Below are 20145 nucleotides of genomic sequence, written 5' to 3' on the forward strand. Positions count from 1 at the left end.
CGCGGGGCGGGGCCGCCGGCGCACGTGACAGGGCGGGTGCCATGGCGGGCGCGGCGGCGGCGCGCGGCAGCCCAGAGCTGGCCGGGGCCGCGGGGGCGCCGGGCCGGGCGGAGCAGCAGCCGCAGCCCCCGAGAGCCGCCGCGATGTCGTCCGTCGCCTCCTACGAGAGCCTGGTGCACGCCGTGTCCGGGGCCGTGGTGAGCGCGCGGGACAGCGGTGGGCGGAGGGCCGAGGGCCTGGCGGGGGGCGCGGGCCGCCGGCAGCCTTTGTTCGGCCGGGCCGGGCCGGAGAACCGGCGCGGGGCTTGGTGAGGCTGGAGGCCGGCGCTGGGCCTGAGCAGCCGGAGCCTCCTCTGAGCCAGGGGAGCTGCAGGACCTGCCCCTCAGAAAGCCGGCTTGACGCATCTGGAGCTGGGCATCACTTCAGCGGTGACGATCTAAGCCTCCCAGAAGCTCAGGCAGAGGGGCAGCACCTCAGCTGTGTAATCCGAGAGCTGTACCAAGCATCGTCCTCGTGCCACGGCCTCGTAAGTGCTTAGGAGTTTCGAAGGGTGAGGCAGTGCATAGGTGTTAATCAAAATGTACAGCGAGCACAGTGCAGCCAGAGGAGGTTTGTGTCGGTTACTGAATTTAATTTTTCATGTGATGCTTGTAAATTAAAAAGTCACATTTAATCTATGTAGATTTCCTAGTATGCCCAGCCCTTGAGTTTTTCCTTTCAGAGTGCTAGCTCTAAATAGCAAATCGGCCTTCTGCTTCCAACAGATTAAGAATTTTAGTGCATGTAGCATGTTGGATTGGGCATACTGTCTCCTACACGTCTCCTATAGGATGAAAGTTGCCAAATGTTATTGAACAGTAAACACTGGAACAGGCTGCCCAGGGAGGTCATGGAGTCTCCCTCTCCGGGGACGTTCAAAACCCGCCTGGATGCATTCCTATGTCACCTGCTCCAGGTGACAGTGCTTTGGCAGAGGGGTTGACTGGGTGATCTCCAGATGTGCCTTCCAACCCTGATAATTCAGTGATTCTGTTACAACAGCTGATTCTAAAAAGGTGAAAAAAGACTCTAAGGGATGTTTTGGTTTTATTATAAATAAATACAAGATTTTTGTCTGCTCTTTAAATACTTCTAAGTCTGCTTGTTTAAACACCAAAGGCAATGGGGATTTTGTTTCCGCTTTCAAAAAGTGGAGCTCTCTCAAATGAGCTCATTATTGAAATACTACCCATTTTCCTTTTGCTGACTTCTACAGAAGTCAGTGATACTTTCTAGACCTTGCTGTTAGCTTCTCACTTCAAATACAGATCGCTGTAATCAGGTTGCACCCCTGAAAAAAGTTTGTGGCGTGAACCAAGCTTATAAATCCAGCCATAAACCCAGTACTGTGTTGAGCTGATGCATCAAAAGCACGTGTCAGACCACAACGTGATAACTTTTGTTTGTATTCTAATATACTGAAAGTTTGTATACCTTCTAGGCAACCTAGTCAAATTTGAGGTGAAGGAATAGTTTTGTGAATAGTAAAAAAACCTCCAGTGCTTGATTTCCTGTGAACTTTAATTGAATTACATAAGTATTCTTTAACTCTCCATGTAGCTAAAATATAATTTTCCTGTTGTAAAAGCTATAGGGATGAGATTTTTATGGCAGTATTCTAGAGCAGTCAGGCTGCTTTGTTGGCTGAATAGTGGCTGAAAAATAGTATTTAAATTTTTTAATATGTTTTAAGTTTTTTGTTATTACTATTTTTTATAAAGCCAAGCTTCAGGCTGTGGTCCTGCACACATCTTCTTGGCAGCAGTCACCTCAGGCCATTTGTTCCGGGCACCTCGTGGCTACTGCACAGTTGTTTATCTGGTGCTGTGACTGGTCAGTGAATTGATGGGGCTGAAGAAGTAGCCCAGTGGGAAAAGTAGTTTTTCAGCCAGATCAGTTTCTGTGTCTGCATCATTGTGTAGGTGCCCAGAAAGGTATGCTGCCAGGTTGGAGGAGACAGGGGTGCAAATACAGTTGACCAAGAGCCTGGGATTACGTGAACCAGTCTGTACCTGTCCCTGTGATTATTCAGTGGTAATGTGACTTGGCAAACTACCGAGATCCCGTGCTGACAGGGAGGTGGTGGGAGGGCTGACAGTGAAGTCTCACCCTTCCAGTAGTGCAGGGTAATCCATGGCAGCATCTGTTCCTGCAATCAGTAGTGTAACTTACTTCACCTGCTGGTTTCAAGTGCAATTTAGCAAGGAATCTGAGTCTGTCTCGAGGGCTTCTGTTGTTTGGAAAGGACTGGTCCTGCTCATCCCTCTTTTCATTTCTTCTAGCTGTGAAATCCTGTCTCCCACATATGATGTTTCCAGCAGCCTCCTCATCATGTAGTTGAGTTGTTCAATTTGTAAACCCAGGAGAAAAGTAACTTGGCTTTTCTATTTCCCTCAATTTAGCAAAAGAAGGGGAAAGGGTACAAATTGTTTTTTATGTGCAATGACCTGTTAGGTCAGCTTAGTTATCGGATGATGTTCTCTTGAACTATAGTTCCATATAAATTTTAAGCCAGTTTGACAGTCAAACACTGGAACAGGTCCTTAGAGAGGTGGTCAATGCCTCATGCCTGTCAGTGTTTAAGAGGCATCTGGAAAATGCACTTAACAACGTGCTTTAGCTTTTGGTTAGCCCTGAAGCAGGGTGGGGGCAGCAGAACTAGGTGATCACTGCAGGTCCTTTCCAACTGAAATAGACTATTCTGTGTCTTGTGTCCACAAATCCATTGTGTCCTGTGTGACGCTAGCCAGACTATTTCCTCATTTCCATTTCCTAATTTTGAGTGCAAGTGTGTGTGTTGCTGCTGTGTGGTGCATTGCATTGAGAGTAGGATTCAGGACAAATCTCGCTTTGGGAGGATGGAAGCAGGACGAATTGAGCAGGGGAAAGCTGAAAGTTGTAGTGACTGCAGTCTTGTTCCGTGCGTAGGTGTAGCTGCGTTTTGAGGGTGTCTTCAAACCTGTGGTAACACAGCTCTCATTAGGAGGAGTATTATGGATCTTTCTGGCGCTTTTTTGTGCTGGCACTGACCTTCTAACTGAGATATGCTTTTTATAAATTTTCAGTAGATGGGTTCATTAATCCACTTGCTGTCCAGCTGGGTACATGGTAGGTGCTGAGAATGAGCAGACACAGCACAAGTACATGGGAGAGCAGAACCAACCATTTTGGCAGGAGCCCAAACTAAACGGGTTAAAATAACCTGGTAGTTGTGGCTAAGCCTTTCCTTTCATCTGCTACCTGGTGTTACGAAAACTGTTTTAGTGAAAAACAAAACTGGAGAAACCTAAGTCTGGTTACGACTTCGACCCAGAGTTGTTTTAGTGTGGAAACACCACCAGAAAAAATAATCCTCTGTTGCTGCTTGTAGAGATAGGTCCAAGCAGGAGGACGTGCTCTGGAGCTGGAGTATTTCCAGAGGTCAAAGCTCACTTAAATGTATGGCATAAGACAGCTCTAGAAGAGCTCAAGTCACACTGTGCACCGTACTTTAAACACAGCATTGAGTGACTTGCTGTGTCCCAGACCTTCCCACCATTTAAACTGTTTGCATGGCTGCAAATGGAAGAGGTGCCACAGCTTTAGCAGCCATCTGATGCATGGAAAACAGGTTTACACCAAGCCAGGGCCTTTTTGAGGCTAATGGGAGGTAGAGAAAGTGCAATATGTTTGTTTTCTGATGCCTACTAGATTAACTCTTAGGCTTCAAAACCCTTCTCTTTTGGCAAAAGGCTTTCAATGGTTTTAGTTTTAGCTTGATCTAATGCAAGAGCGACACTGCCCCCACCCCCATTTGTAAGTATGGGAACAAAAAAATGTGTTATGTCTGGAATTTATCCCCTTTTTAAACTTTCTCAGCAGACTGGTTTGTGGGTGAGAAGTGAAGTGCTACAAAGAGTCTAGCAGGCACTGTATAAGCAACTGATACACTATATAGCCAGTTTATTTTGTTTTTCAGGGCAGTATGACTGCAATGACTGTATTTTTTCCTTTGGATACTGCTAGGCTTAGACTTCAGGGTAAGTGTCAAAATCTAGTTTCTTTGTACAATGGTGTTTCTGTTCATCCTGGCCTGGGCACTTGTAAGGGTGGTTGTAGGGGGATGTGTTTTACATGAACAGGAGTCTCAGCTGTTTAACATTAACAGCATTTTTCCAATTGGAGGTAATTCTTCCTTTTGAAAGTTGGGCAACCTTTTAATTTGCTGAAAAGGCTGTGTGATCTGTGGACAGACATGGCTTTTAAATGATTATCTAAGACCAAAGAGAAAAACAAAGATGTGAGATTGCACAGGATTATATTTGTGTGTTGTTGTTTTTGGCTGCTGAGAACACTTCAAAATTCAGGGGTAATATCATGAAAATCAAGTCTAGAATTATTCCTGAGGATGGTTTAAAGGGAAAAATCAGGGTCAGAACTGGGATTAGGAATATGTAATATTTACAAAAATGCATCTGGGTATAAACTGTGTTGTTCTAACATTCTATCTTCTAATCAAAAGTCACAGAATCACCAACATTTTAGAGCTATGACTAAAGCTCCATTAAGAATTGGAGTGAGATCATCAGCCAGGTCATCAGAAGTATGTAGCTGAGCAATGAACAGCTTTCAGTGCAGGAAGAGACTGTTTTGCTAAGGCTTAGCTGTTTGCAGATGAACTGTAGGGGATTGCTCTGCTGCTGGTGCTAGTCTGGTCTCCAAGGAATAATTTTGAGAGAAATTAGACAGGTCCAATTCTAGCCCTTTACCTAAGGGGAACCTGCCTTCAGTTCATGTCACAGCTATTAGGAACTGGTAATTACAGATACTTTGAAGCACAACTGAACCTGCTAGTCTGGGGAAGAATAAAAAAAGGAAGTAGTCTTACCTAGCAAATGAAAATAAGGAAAAGTAGGGAATTTCTGTCCTTTATGAGGAAGAAGAAACATGAGCTTGCAGGGTATATTCAGAATTGCAAGGATAAGGACTAGAAAAAGAGTGCTAAAAATCTGAATAATCTAAAAGTTTGATTCTTCTGTTTTCCAGTTGATGAGAAGCGGAAGTCAAAGACAACACCGGCAGTCCTTTTGGAAATAATCAAAGAAGAAGGCCTGTGAGTAGATGTTAATTTTCTGTTTGTCTTCTTGTAGACAAGCTCTAAAACGAATTTGATTATGCTTTTAAAGTGGAACACTTTGCCTCTGTGTGGACAGATTTTTATTCCGAATTGAAATGTCTCCACACAAGTGTGATATGACTTGCATAATCTTACGTGTTCATCTTTAGCTAACTAAGATTAACTTTCTTGAGCACCTTATGCAATTGATCTGTTCAGTGATGTAACTGTGCCTTCATTAGTGAGGTAGCTGTGCCTCCTCAGAAATGCAAATGTACCTTCATATACCTGATCAGCCAGCTTTGTCTGCCTGGATTCTTGGGTGTGTCTATTTCTCATAACCAAGATGAAATTCCCAGACAACTGAGCCACTTTCAAGAGAATTGAGACATGTTTCCCAGTTGGAAGGTTTTTTTCTTCTCCCTAGCATGTAGAAGTAAACAACACATGACACTTCATGCTGGTGGGATTCAATATCTGTCTAAAAGCAGTTAACTTTCAGCAGTGCTGTGCTTTAGTATTTGTCATAGTCTGAGCTGAGCTGGCTGGGAAAAACAGTTGTATGCCTGTCCTTGTTAGCAGTATTTTCCTAACTGAATCCCTGGAACTCCTAAGTAGACTAGAGCTTCCAGGATATTAAAGCTGACAAAAGTTTAACTTGGCCCATAATGCTGGGCCACCTTTGAACTTGGGCAGTTGTACGCATGAGGAGTTCTCTGCCAGCTGATCTCTCTTGTTCACATTACTGCACTACCTCTGTCATGTGAGAGTGGCAAGTAAACTTCAATTAAAAAAAAAAGGAAAGAAAAAAAAGGAAATATAAAGAAGTTAACTGAGGTGGAAAGACTGCAAAAGTGGTCATCCTACTTTTCCTGTGAAACAGAAAAATCAGTAGCTCTGGCAAGAGTGGAACATCGCTTCTTCCAAAGGTATTGGGAAGGCCTGGTGAAGCAATGGTACTAATTTAGAGATGTGCCTGAAGTAACACAGAAAGCCCAAACAACAAATCTGAAATGTGATGTGAGATCATAAACATTTTGTTCACATTAGCTTGTAGTCTTGTCTCATTACCATGCTTTTGTGAGACTGCTTATCTCGTCTAGATAAAGCAAATAGGTTGAGCTAAAGGACTCCTGCTGAAGTTTATCAAACAGCTTTGCTTTCTTCCCTGCACTTCCGTTGTTTTCTAGGTGATCTAGGTGAAAGGTGTTCATTGGTGTACACCAAGCTTTTCTCAAAGTTGCAGTGAATCATGGATGCTACTACTGACAATTTAAGTCATTAAAATAAATTCATGGGTTTTGTTTTAGTTTCATGTTTTGTACTGTAAGATGTTCCATTTGAAAATCATCAGAAGTCATTCTTAATAAATCAACTGAGCCCAAACTAACATTCTCAGTTAGAGGACATGATCCCTAGAGGATATTTCTCCCTTTCTTTTCCAGCACAGAAGAGATAGGTAATATAAGAATTGTTTTAATTTAGTTTATGAATAACTTCATAGTCAGGTAATTTGTAATTGTAACTGTATGGTTAGTTAAGCCTGTAACTTCAGAAGCAGTCTTCAGAAGGTTTATTCCCAGCTACATGGGAGGGAGAGGCACTTGATGGATTTGAGACAAAAAGGTGACATTTACATTTTAAGAAAAGTCAGATGTGGTGTTTACCAGCCTTACACCTTTTACAGTCTTATTTGAGATCCTTAAATTCTGTGTACTGCCAGTATTTTAATGAATACTAAAGAGCCTCTGTAACTACTGCTGCTGGGGTGATTTTTTATGCTTTTAACATAATACCAGCTCTCTACCTGTTCTGTGCAACTCCAGTGAAGGTGTGTATAATTATCTTTTTTTGGATGTGTTGTAGAATGTGTTGGGAATGTAGAACAAGCTATTGAGGTGTCCCTGTTTTACAGGATCATCAGGCCTGTCAGAGAGGGGAGCTTTGTTAGTCAGCTGTTACGAAATCATTCCTAAATCAAGATAGCTTTAGATGATATTCAGTTTTTTATCTGTGATTAATCTAGTTAAATTTAACTAGGTAATGTCTTCTTCTCACTTACCTGACTGATTTGCCCTAGATTTTACCGTAAGGCATTTGTTGGAAGTTCTTCCCACCTGTGTATCTTGTGTCCCAGGCTACATCCTTTGGAAGACTCTCCTAGGTGGAGAATATGAATTTCAGTAACTAGTCTTAAATGTTTAAATTTTGTGTGAGAATCCAGATACATTTTTTCCTAACTCAGGAGTTAAGTATGGTTTTTTTTACCCTTGCTGATAAAGACATACCTAGTTAGCACTTTATGTAGTATAGAGCGCTGTATCTCACATAAAATCAGCCCGATCACATAAATACTATGCTGATTCTTACTGTGACTTTTTGCTCTCCATTAGGTTGGCACCATATCGAGGGTGGTTTCCTGTTATCTCCAGCCTTTGCTGCTCCAATTTTGTTTACTTTTATACATTTAATAGTCTTAAAGCCCTCTGGGTCAAAGGTCAGCATTCAACCACTGGAAAAGACTTGGTTCTTGGGGTTGTTGCAGGTAATACTTAAAAATCTCCATTTTGTCAAGAATGTATTTTTGGTATATGCTATCTAATGATTTTCTTTATGAAGTCCTTTGGATGTCACACTGAGTGCTCACATGTCCCATTGTATGCAGACCTGCTTATTTCTGATTGCTCCTCTGTGTCCTCCCTACCTCCTAAAGAGATGCATAGACCATTCCTGTTGTGAATTCTGGCACAGAGCACAGTGCTCTTGTGGCTTAGGATGATATTTGTGTCTCGTGTGGTGCTTACCAGGTATTTAAGCATCATCAGTAAGATGCTGAAGACAAGTGGCAGGGAGAGGTGATAGTTGGGTTTTTTTCAGAGGAAAAGATATATGCCATTTTTGAAATAATTTCAGTTGCTGTAAGTAAGAAATTTAATGTAACCATTTGGGTGTCAGTTTTCAGACTTAGTTTTAGGTTGTCACCTGACAGTGACAGGAAGTTCCTAGATATATGCAGGTCCAATGGGACCATATATTCTTTTTTATTCCATCCTCTTATGTGGATGCTACAGTGCCTTCTTTGAAGGGATCATAACATTAGTGACTTTTCTAGCAAATCCAATGTGCAAAGTTACCACTGTGGGCCTTATGTTTGCCAGTAATATTCTTCAGGGACTATTGCTCATGTGAATGCGTAGAAACAAGCTGATTTAAAAAAAAAAAAACCAAACCCTGTAAAAAAGACCTCTGGGTTTGGGTTTTTTTTGGGGGGGTGGGGGGGTGGTTGGTAGTTTCTTGTACTTTCAGTGTAGGTATAATGACTGGCTGAATAGCTGGTGGAAGTAAGGAAGGAAATTCTTAAGTTGGTTATATGTCTGTGGTAAAATTCCATGTAAGTATATTTTGGAACACAGGCTGCAGGAATAAGGTACAAATTATCATTTACTTTTCCTATATGTTGTGTTGATTTTTTTTTCCTTCTTCCTACCAGAAATTTCAGTAGCCATGTGAATTGGGGGGGAAGGGGGATAAGAAAACATTTGAAACCTTCTGTTTCTGTAATCTTGCTGTGTTTTGCGTTAGGAGTAGTGAATGTACTCGTGACCACCCCTCTCTGGGTAGTGAACACACGCCTGAAGCTGCAGGGAGCAAAATTCAGAAATGAAGACATTGTACCAACCAATTACAGAGGCATAATAGGTAAGCACCTGTTGTTGTCTTCAACCAAAGAGAAGTTAATGAAATAAAATATATCAAGGACTTTGAAGACTTTTGTTCATGTAACTCGTTTCACCCTGTAATCTCTGCCCTACCCTGTCACTTTGCAGTTGTTGAGTCTTACAGGGAGCTGGACGTGGCTATTTATGATGGTAATTAGGAGTGTGCACTCCTGTAACCAAAATACCTATTGCAAGGGCAGATATGTTACCATACAGATAATGGGGCAGTAGTGAGTCTGAGTTGGGACAGACAGTCTGAAAATTAAACTTCACTCACCTTTATCTCTTAATCACTCACATGTTCAGGCTGTCTTCCTTTTAAAACCAACCAACCAACCAAATAAATATTACTGTAATTTTGAAGAAGGTTTGGAAGACCTTAATGTGGATGCCACACTTGGGGAAAAAAAAAAAAAAAGAGGGGGGGTTGCCTGTGCTGATGATGAGTTTTATTTATGTTAATGGTGATGCGAGCAAGAACCTCCTTTGTCACTGCCTTTCTGTTAACTTCTGGATTAAAATGGGAGATAAAAATGCTTGCATAAAAGACTGCAGTGGATTTTTATACACTTTGTGTATTAGGCTTTAAGAGTAACTTCTCATATCTTTTATATTCAGAGTTTTGTACTCAAAACATTAATGATTTTTTCCCCCCACCTTTTGTCTCAGATGCCTTTCATCAGATAATACGAGATGAAGGAGTCTTAGCTCTGTGGAATGGTACTTTCCCCTCCTTGCTGCTGGTCTTCAATCCTGCCATACAATTCATGTTTTATGAAGGCTTTAAACGAAAGCTTTTGAAAAAGCAGCTGCAAGTGAGTATGTTTTGAGGCCAGATGATGAACATGCTCTGTTATGAGACAGGTTCTTTGATATGCATCACTTGAACAAATTCAGAATGTAGGTTTGGTTTTGGTTCTTGTCTTTTTGAGTGGTTTTTTGAATTAGTGTGTCTAAAAAGGGTCCAGCATCATGAAATGAGATGGGAATCTTTCATCTTCCTAGGGAAGAGATTCCTGTAATGAATTCTTCTACCTGTAAAAATAAAACTGCTGTCCACGTTTGTTTGCATATGTTCACAGGTCTTGATTTAAAGTAGAGATTTCAGTTCTAATATATCTTCTATAAGTATTTACATACTGACTGTTTTGAAGTCTGCTTTTAACCCTTTTTGCAGTAAATAACAACTTTTTTTTCTTGAAGATCTCAATTTTTCAATATAATTTTACCAAGGATGGACACTAGAATTAAACATAGCATTACAACTATGCCTTCCTGATTCTCTAAATAGAAGTATAATCACTTTTCTGTCTCTGCTTTATAGTCCTCTTCTTTTTCCTTATTCTTTTTTGTCTATATCACATATAGCATCTCAGCTGAACTCATGTTCCTTTTATGTTCCAGCAAACTGAAAAACGTTCGTGTTACATTTTCAGATAATGTCATAACATATCTTTAAGATGTGGTGCTTTGCTGTTAATTTGTGATTTTAGAATGTTAGGTCATACGAGTATGTTACCAAGCCATCTAGTTTTTCCTCAAGACACAGTGAGATTATTTTTACATGAGATTTTGCATCATCAGTGAGGCGTGGATTTTTTGCTGTCTTTAATTAATAGTGCAGCTGTAGCTCTCCTTTTGTGCTTTATGGATCTACTCAGTTACATTATGCACAATACATTTTTTGAAGGATGAGCTTAGCTTCCATCTGCATTGTTATTTTCCTGTTGGTTAATAACATATTTATTTATATATTTATTTCCTGTGGGTTTTTTTAATTGCTTAGTTCCACCTTAAATTGGGGTATTTTTTTGTCCGTGATCAGTGAAGAGGAGAGGAGAAATACTTTTTTTTTTCACCTAGCAATGGTAATTCTTATTTTGGACAACTTTTTTCTTCCTATTTGGTCCTTTCCTGATTCTCTTAACTATATCAGGTTGACCTTGTGTAAGATGTGCATGCATGAGCATATTTTTAATTGCAATCAATATATTTTAGAATTTATTTTGAGCATGTTTTGATCTGGGCACCTACTTATGTTCAGTGATTAACACTGTTAGACTGAGATGCACTGTAATCAGTATAGGCTGTAAGAATGTATTTGGTGCATCCTGGAGCAGAGTGGGCTTTGGTGCTGAGGATGGGCTTCAGCAGGGGTTCTTAACTAATAGGGAATGAGATTTTTAGCCTATAGCATTGAGACTAAAATTCTACCTGGGAGCATAGTGATTATGTCTCAGGAATACAGAGTGATGTTCAAGGAATCTTTCACTGTCACCTTTTCACAAGTACCATGTGACTTTTTAGTTTCACTGTTGCAAAAACTGAAATGCTTTTTGATTGATGGTATGTTAAAGTATCTTATCTTTTGCCCACTCTTGGTGCTTTAAAGTGGTCTGGTTGTATGGCCTTTTATCAACCATGTTTTAGTAGTCTAGTTATACTGAGAAATGCAAAAACAGGTAGAAGTTACAAATAAACTTAAGTTGTGGAAAAGTAAGTTAATTGAACTATAACCAACTCTTTAAAATTATAAGACCCTGAGATTTCCTGAAATCTTTTTGCCAAAAATCCTTAGATAATCTGGTAGCAGGTACCAGTACAGAATCCCCAAATACAAATGGGTAATTGGCTGTTTTGGTAATATGTGGAAGTAAATCTATTCTTTATCTCTTGAACAGCTCACATCTTTGGATGCTTTTGTCATTGGTGCAATAGCCAAAGCAGTTGCCACCACCCTCACTTACCCTCTGCAGACAGTACAGTCAATTCTGCGGGTAAGTAATAATTTCATTTCAGGGTAACTCTGCCTCTGACTTGGTCTGTATCATGGAAGCCTTGTTCACATGGCTTGTTTTTGTTTGTGTTAATGGACCCATTGTTTTGGGAGGCATTTTTCCCAATGCATGTCACTGATTAGAATGTCTCTCCTCTTTGGTTTTGATTGAACTTGGTGTACTGATGGACATTTGTTTCAAGTAGCTGGTAGGATTGCCAGCATATCGTATTAGTACAGTGCTTCACGGAAGCTGATGCACTGTGCTGCTTTTAGACACGACAAAAATGTACATTTACTTCTTGGAATATAAAGGGAAAATGTGTCAAGTGGGAAATTAAAATTAAATCTTCTAAAACCAGTCTGTTTCCAGATGACCTATAGTAATAAAAAAAAAGTTCTGTTCATAGGCTTTGTTGGTCAGATGATGGTCTGACCTTGTCAGTGTCCAAAATGTGATTCATCAGGGGAAGCTGAGCTCCCTCATAAATAATATCTTTAACCACTTGCCTGGCCGTGTAGGCTAATTGTAGTGGTAATGGAAACACTTACATTTATTCTTACTTGCAATTCGTATATGTGCTGGATAATAATGCTGCCTTCAGTGTGTACCAATAATGTTGAAATATTGACACAAGACAAAACTGGGGGGTAGGATGGAAGGAGGAGACCTGGCCATGCATAAGCATATTCTACTTCAATTTCTGTGCCTTAAACCCTGTTTTTGTAACAGTTAAATATTAATAAGTGTTTCCACATGAAATATATTTTCCTAAGTAAGGAGAAGCCTTAACTTGCCTGTATGGTAAAGCCATTGTGTATGTTCTAAAACTTGGACAAATTTGGAGAATGAGTTGAATTGCTGAAAACAAGCCTTCCATGCTGAGGGTATCACTTTTCAGACTTCTCTAATAAGGGAATTTTCTTGTTAATTGTTCATCTGGAAAAAGTAATTTTCAAGCAAGTTTTGCAATTATTTTTCACACTCTAATTAGAATGGAATAAATGTATCTTGATTTTTCGTAGCCTGTAACAAGATAGTTAGGTTGCTGTATTTCAAAGCAAGAGGACTTGAATATATGTACTGTGTAATTTTGTCAGCAGTCATCTTTTCTGAAGTTTTCATAATTTTGGATCAGCTGAGCCAGTATTTTCTTTCAATGCCTTACCCTGTTTTAACAGCCTGGACACATCTCAGTAGCTAAACTAATAACACAGACTTCTGTTACTGGAGTGGCAGATACAGAGAAACATTTAAGCAGAAATAGCTCTGTTTGGATAAGTTGCAACATCAGTCTGGTTTTAATTTGTGATGCAGTTTCTCCTGGTGTGAAGGACAACTGGAAGGAAAGTTGGAGTGCTCTGTTGTAGCCTGAGCACTGCACAGCAGTGCGGGTTTCATGGGGCTGCATCCGCAGAGCAGCTTCAGCCCTTGTTCCTTTCCATGGTTCCGAGAGAAGTGGTTACAGTCTCGTGGCTTCATGTTTTCTTTCTCCTTTTAGCTTTTTGAACAAAATTCTTCTGACTCTGGATGACAGTGTAAAAAAAAAGAAAAAAAAAAAAAAAATTGCCAGTCCATCCTCTCCCTGTGATGATGGGGAGCACAAGAACCTTGTGTCGAGTTCTGCAGTCACTAGGGGTGACTTCTGTCCCTTTGCTCTATGAAAGAACAGCGAACAGCCAGGACCCCTGATCACATCTGTCGAGGATAGCAGAAATGTGTGTCTGTGACATCTGTGCTGTCCAGTTCAGACTTGCTTTACTTTGTGATGTGTTTTCTAATCTAAAGTTGACATTGTTCTAGTTGATGTTTTTGTCACTCACACTAAGTGATGTTAAAAAAAAGGGTTATGAGTAAAGGCTCAGTATTTTCAGAACTGATATTCTGCATTAAAAAAAAAAAAAATATATATAGTTGCAGGGGTTTTTTGGAAACAATTTTAGCAGATTTACACAGAGACTAATATAAGCTCAAAATAATTCATATAAATTTACACATCATAACTAAGTTCTGTCATCAAAGTAGTACAGGACTTTTTTTTTTGACCTTAAACCTTTAGAAACTTACTCTTTTTTGAAAGTTACTAGGGTTCTTTGTAATAAAGTCTCTACACCTTCACCTCCAACTCTGGCACAGCTCTCTTCTTGCTGTCATATAATGAACAGTTATCCTGTGTAATTGACAGTCTTGTCATTTGGTATGTCTCTCCTTTTCAGTCATTAAAACTGTGTAACACTGGTGTTACTCATTATACAGTGAAACTGTTCTTTAGCCTATGTGTCAGTAAAGTGCAGATAAATTAAATTTGCCTCTGGAGGTACAGCAATACAATTAATGTTCTCAGTGATCCCAGATGAAAAAGTTCTGTTTAAAACTAAGGTCTCTTTTCTCTGTCACAGTCCCTTTGGGAAATCTTCAGTAAACACTGAAGTGTTAACATCCTAGTGAAAAATTAATGGTTTTTTTCTCTCTTAATGAATCTATGTTTGTAGTACAAATATTGTCAGTGGTGGAGAAGAGAGGAGAATGAAGCACCTAATTGTGGTGTAGTGTGGAAGCCTATGAGTAATCTGGGCAGTGACTGACACTGTAACTTGGAACCTAGTTAGCAATTTTTTGGGGAGTGTGTCCGAGTCTGACAATAATTCTTAACATTGATTTATCAATATCAAATGGTTAGTTGTTGATGAGAAGATTGTGGATTTTGAGTGCATATTTACCTAATGATGGGAGATTTCCACTAGCATTCTGCTGCTGCTGTTTCCATCCAAATTATTAAGATACATAGTAAAGAAACCTGTATCATCCTAGCATTTTCTTAAAATTTTTGAACTGCCTAGATCAGCTGGTATACTTTACCTACTGTCAATGGTAATTTCTTACCCCTAAGAAGTAGCAGTTGCCTGAGCATGTTCTGGGAAAAAACTCACCCAACACGCAGTAGCTCAAGTTCACCTTTCTTAGCACAGAAGCTTAATACAGGCTTCAAAAGCTATTAGGCTGTGCTGTTACAGATAAAAGTGTGCCAACTCTTGTATATTAATAATTCATAGTTACAGCTTGCTGACAGTACTATTGACCTGTATCAGATAAAAGTATCAATGAATGCTAGAAAAGGAGTTGCTGAAATTGCTAGTTTAACTCTTGAGGCATAAAACTACAGCAGCAGCTATCACGCCTACTGAGAACCAGCTTGGGGATAAGCAAGTGCAGTGAGTAAAAGAAATATCATTCAGGCCAGGTAGGTGGATCAAACGATTTTTAGTTCTTCCACAGCAGTTCACACATAAGTGTTTGCTCCAAGACCATTGCTGAGCAGATAAATTTTGTGTTCAACTATGCAATCTCAATGCAGTAATGATTTGCAGATGTGTGAGGGTCTGAATCTTTGCGGAGTGAAAGCTGAGAAAGCTAGAAAGAACTTGTTTTGAGTGTCATATCCCTATTAAGACTGCAAATTATGCTTTTGAGATCTTGAAAACTGCTTCTTCCAGAGCAAATGAAAGAGAGGTAATGTGGCCTTTGTTAGAATCCATCTTAAAACCAAAACAAATTACAGTAGTATGTACAGTTTTAATGCTTGCAAGCCTGAGCTTTGGCCTCAGTTCTCTGCTGATGGCAATATAACGTGGAAAATGTTTAAAGAGGTTTAGGGTAGGGTCTCCAGATTTCATGCATGTATGGTGTTCTCTGCCAAGCACAGTGGGGAAATAGTACAGCAAAATACTCTTCCTTTTTTTCAGTTTGGACGCCACAGATTGAACCCAGAGAACCGAACACTGGGTAGTCTTAGAAATGTTCTTTACCTTCTTCAACAGAGAGTGAGGTGAGCTTTCTCATTTTATTTCTGCTCCCATGATATAGAAGACTTGAGTATTACTAATATTTGGAAAATGTTGCTGGATCTGGATTTTGTTTCCTTTTGCATCCCTTAATTTGAGTCAACCTGGTTTTTGTAATATATTGTAGAGTAAGCTCACAAACCCAAATTCCCCTGAATGCCTGTACAGCAAGTGGCATCAAGGATACAGATGGATAATAAATAATTTGATTCACCTCTCAACTTGAAAAGTAGCAGGTTTCTTGCACAAAAGACCTTAAATTTCTGCAGAATTTTTTCTTTAAAACATGATTAAACATAGCTGGCTTGAGATCAAGAGTGGGTTTAAGATTCCTACAGTTGTCATTAAATTGTGATATTGATTCTTCTTTGTAGTGATTTACTTACAGAAAGCTATTCATACTTGTTTTCTTGTTTGTTTTTTTCTCCTTAGGCGTTTTGGATTAGTGGGACTTTACAAAGGCCTTGAAGCAAAGCTCTTGCAGACAGTCCTTACTGCTGCTCTTATGTTTCTGGTGTATGAGAAACTGACTGCTGCAACCTTCACAGTCATGGGATTAAAGCACTCACGCAGACATTGAAAAGGAACCTATGCCAAAGAGTCCGGAAAACACATTCCGTTTGTGAGACCTGGCTGGGTAACAAAGGGTCCTCACTTTCTCTGCTTCTCTTTTTAGCCACCTTTATCTCCAGTATTTGGAGAAATCTGGAATATGCTCTATAGGACCTGTTGCCACAAATTCAGGGATAGCCCATTCCCTATTGTTCTGTGGACTCACTGTGTTAAGAAACAAACTAGAGACCTTTTTAAGCACTTGACATGAAATTTAAACTATTACGTGATTTGGTTATTTGGTTGATATTCTTGGCAAGAATGATTATTTCTCACTATGCTTTCTTGTTTGCCCTCAAATTGTCCTCAACTATTCTTGTCTTTACCTTCTGTCAGCAGCTGGTGGGGCTGGTTTTGTGTTATTTTCCTTGACCTGTGTTTGTCACTTTGTATTTGGTTCATTAAAATAATTCATAAAGACTAACATTTTTGGCATGGTTTTTCTTTACCTTCAGGTATGTTTGTGGCACAGGATCTGAACTGCTGGAATGGATATTACAAGTGAGTGGGCAATCTTGTCTTCTTGAATCCAGCTATTTTGAATCTTGAAAATTTTGAATGCAGATACTGACTAGATAGGGGGAACATAACCTCTTGCTTTTTCAAGCTGAGTCCCTCAAGCTGACTCAAGAGAATGGGCTTGTTACACAGAAATACGTGAAGTATTCTGTGTATCACGTATCACATATTCTTCCTTGTGAGAATATGTGAATTCACACCATGTTCTTATGCAGACAGGGAGCACTGCCCCATGCTTCAGAAGTGCTGTGCCCACTCAAAAATGTGATTTGTTTATTTTTCCACTGATATTCCCAGACCGTAAAGCCTAAAAGTCATAACTGTTGTCCCAGTTAATGTACATGTGTGTTCATTCTGCATAGTTCTGGTCAGTATTCCTAGACCCTAAAATCCCAGTTAAATCCTGCTCTGTCCATTGTTAAGTTGGCAGTAGGATTTGTTCTGAAGAACCATCTTCTGTTGGAAGTATTGAAAGATTTCGTGGCAGTTTAACACCAAGAATGTCTGGGAGAAGACTTAAGTGCTGCAGGAAATACATTACTAAGTTGCAGAATGGCATCTGTTTCTGGAGTCTCAGTTGAGTCAATTTTAAGTATGAAATTGTAAAACAATTCTGCAGATAATGTCTTTTGAGCAAGAATAAAAGCCTTTACACCAATTGCTTCTTTTAAGAGTATTGAGAGTATCTATACAAGAAGAATGCCCTTAATCCAGTGCTGGTTGACTTTCAGTCCAAGTAGGATTTCTATAGACAAGTAAGAATGAAAAAATGCAATGAGCTGTAGTTATACTTTGATAAAGAATGAAAATGTAAGACTGGAGACCTCACCACTGGAAAAGAATGAATCACAATTCTGAAAATTTCAGTGAAAATACTTTTTTTACTGAAATGAGGTGCCCTGTGGAAAGCTATTTTGCTGTCTTTTGGGTGTTTTTAATAAGAAATTTGGAATCGGTAGTATGGCTCTTGATAAACTATCTCACCTGAAAATTCCTGCTGTCAGAATCATTGTCGGTAACTAAAGTGGTTCTCGTGCCAGCCTGGCTGAAATCTGCGTGGCTGCCAGGAGCTGGAGTTCAGCGCCTCGGACTTTTCTGGTCTGTGGTATGAGGGAGCAATTCCTACAGAAATATTTTTCTGGTTGCTCTACCTATAAGAAGAAAGGAAATGCTTGCTAGCATTTACTAGCCAGAAAATGTCTATCTGCCAGTGTGGATTCAAAGGGATAAAGTATTTCCTTTTTGCAAAAAAAGCTGAATACAGAAGCCCCGTGTAAAGGAATGCTGGCCTTGGCTGTGTCTGCGTTACCATTAAACCTGTAACAGATGTTTTTGCCCTAAACTCTCTACTTGGCTCTGCTGACCAATTATAATAAAACAGTTTCATAAAGGAATGAAAGCAAAAGCTACTGAAGCTGGGATCATGTCCGGTCTCCTTTTAATGGTAGACCTGTGGCATTTAAAATGTTTTTTGCTTCTGCATTCTCCAGTATTGATTTAGACATTAAACTGAAATAACTGAAAAACTACTTAACCTTGTGTGACTGAGCCAAAATGCAGATGGTTGAGGAATTATTTAGTCATTTGTTCGATTGGCAGGCAAATGTTCGTGTTGTAGCTGGTACCCCTACCTGAGTTTTCTCAGATGTAGTTTGAACAGATGATGACATTTCTGTTAAAATTATTTAGGCATTGGTGAGTATTTTTGGGATTAAAAAGTCCATAACTTATCAAAGCAAACTAAGAAAGACTATTTTTAATCTTGGTACTGGAGTTGTAATTCATCCTTGGTGGAAAATACTGTCCAGAAATAAAACCTAAATACAATAATTTTACTCTGTTTTAAAATATATCTACATAAATTGTTATTTCCTGCTGTCCTCGTCACAAGCAAATGGCAGCTTCAGGGGATGGTGTAAAGACATGATCCAGCTAATCAGGCTCTGTAGATTGGTCATTTCACTGGAGAAAAATAGTTGTAGGAGAACTAATGACACAGTTCCTGTCAAACAGCACAAAACATACAAGTGTTCTTTTAGACACAAGTGGCTCCTAATGGACATGGTTATGGCAGTTGAAGCTGGAAATGGAACATGGAGGCAGAGTATGAGGTGGTGTGGCAGGAGCAGCTCTAGGCACAAGTACCTGCAGTGACAGCCTGGGTTGCCAGTGCACTGCACTTCTGCTGTGCAGTCAGTAGTAACTGTGTGTGCCATCCAAAATTGTGTAAATTCACTTCTAGAGAACTTAACAGAAAATATTTTCATTCTCATGTGAAAAACAGATCTTCTCCCTGTATTTTTAATACTATTTTCAAGAGAAGAGAGAAAGGAAAGATGATTACAAAAGACAGCAACAGAGAGGATCGTCTGTCTTAGCCGAGTTCCGTCATGGATAATTCTGTCCTTGGCTCAATTTAGGAGATTTAAATTTAATCCTGTGCTGTTCTTTCTCTTTCCACCCCACACTTTGACTGAAAGTAGGAAGCCCCTGTGGCATCTTAGAGATTGCAAAGCAAGTGGCTTTTCAGGAATCTGTGATGTTTGGGATGAATTCTGCTCCAATTTGTATTCCAAACGATGTTTCTTGCGATTATGGGTTGCTTGCCTGTATAGTAGGGCAGTATTTAACACATTTTAGCTCATTGGTTAATGTTATTCATGTATATATATACATCTCATATCTATATCTATATCTATATATATATATCTTGTGGATATATATATCTTACAACAGAAATGCTGTTCAGTAAGCCTCAGTTAGGAGGATGACAAGTGATAGGGTATAACATGTTCTTTTTGTCTTATGTAATGTTGAATTGCTGAGTGCTGCTAAATAACAGTATTTGCTGCCAGAGCTGGCTGTACTTTGCTGGAAGAGTCTCTCCATGAAACGATTTTCTGGCTGCACTGAAGAAAGTTATTAAAACCTGAGAGCTGGAGCATACCCCTTGTGGGAGGAAAAACAGGATTTACCTCCGGTCTGACCAAGAGGAATAGAGTCTGCTGCACTGCAAAGCTTCTTGTCCAGATTAATCCTTCCTTACACGTCTTACTGCTCACCTGCTGAGGAAGGAAAAGGGGGAGTACTGACCCTGCTTCTTGCTGGACTTTTGTAGTAAAGGCAGGTAAACACAGTCCATTTAGAGGAAAAAACAGGTGAGCTTTCACAACTGGGATATTCCTTGCACAGTCATCTGTTGAAAAAGGTATTCACTGCCATCGATGGAATTATTTTTACACCACATATCAAAAACATTTCTCAGCTGATGAGCACGGGGTAGGGAGAGCACAGGGCTGTGGGAGAGAGGGAGCTATATGGGAGGCCCATAGTGTTTATGCCCATTGTTGGGGTTTATGTCTTCTTTTTTTTTTTTTAATCAATATGATTTAAATTAAAGAAGAATGAGGATGGATGTGATGAGGAAGATAGGTATTAAACCAGTTGTTTTTATGTAATTGTTTAATCACCTAATCTAAAAAGCTGAATTCTGTGTCTGCAAAGGGCATTTTGTGAGCATTATAAACCTCCCTCTGCCTTTT

The 20145-nt window shown here is 39.7% G+C and overlaps 1 protein-coding gene across 2 annotated transcripts; it reads left to right on the top strand.

The window, feature by feature from the left end:
- The first annotated feature begins 28 nt into the window (after nucleotides 1–28).
- On the top strand, nucleotides 29–16510 carry SLC25A17 (solute carrier family 25 member 17). Of its 2 annotated transcripts, none has more exons than XM_039571061.1 (9): nucleotides 29–197; nucleotides 3998–4058; nucleotides 5065–5131; nucleotides 7528–7679; nucleotides 8717–8833; nucleotides 9523–9668; nucleotides 11535–11630; nucleotides 15374–15456; nucleotides 15905–16510. In XM_039571061.1, exons 1-9 carry the CDS (start codon nucleotides 42–44, stop codon nucleotides 16050–16052), a joined length of 1026 nt encoding a protein of 341 aa, XP_039426995.1. In that variant the 5' UTR covers nucleotides 29–41; the 3' UTR covers nucleotides 16053–16510. The 2 variants fall into 2 exon arrangements, with proteins under 2 accessions (XP_039426995.1, XP_010408917.1); XM_010410615.3 differs by lacking the exon at nucleotides 29–197 and adding an exon at nucleotides 327–526.
- Nucleotides 16511–20145: the final 3635 nt, after the last annotated feature.

Source organism: Corvus cornix, chromosome 1A, assembly GCF_000738735.6.
Source record: "Corvus cornix cornix isolate S_Up_H32 chromosome 1A, ASM73873v5, whole genome shotgun sequence".
Classification (NCBI taxonomy): Eukaryota; Metazoa; Chordata; class Aves; order Passeriformes; family Corvidae; genus Corvus; species Corvus cornix.

What these genes read in the sequence shown, in the direction of transcription:
- SLC25A17 (XM_039571061.1), top strand. Translation starts at nt 42, where the DNA reads ATGGCGGGCGCGGCGGCGGCGCGCGGCAGCCCAGAGCTGGCCGGGGCC. An exon ending in ATAATCAAAGAAGAAGGCCT is followed by an intron (nt 5,132 to 7,527) that starts GTGAGTAGATGT and finishes GCTCTCCATTAG; the next exon opens with GTTGGCACCATATCGAGGGT. An exon ending in CAGTACAGTCAATTCTGCGG is followed by an intron (nt 11,631 to 15,373) that starts GTAAGTAATAAT and finishes CCTTTTTTTCAG; the next exon opens with TTTGGACGCCACAGATTGAA.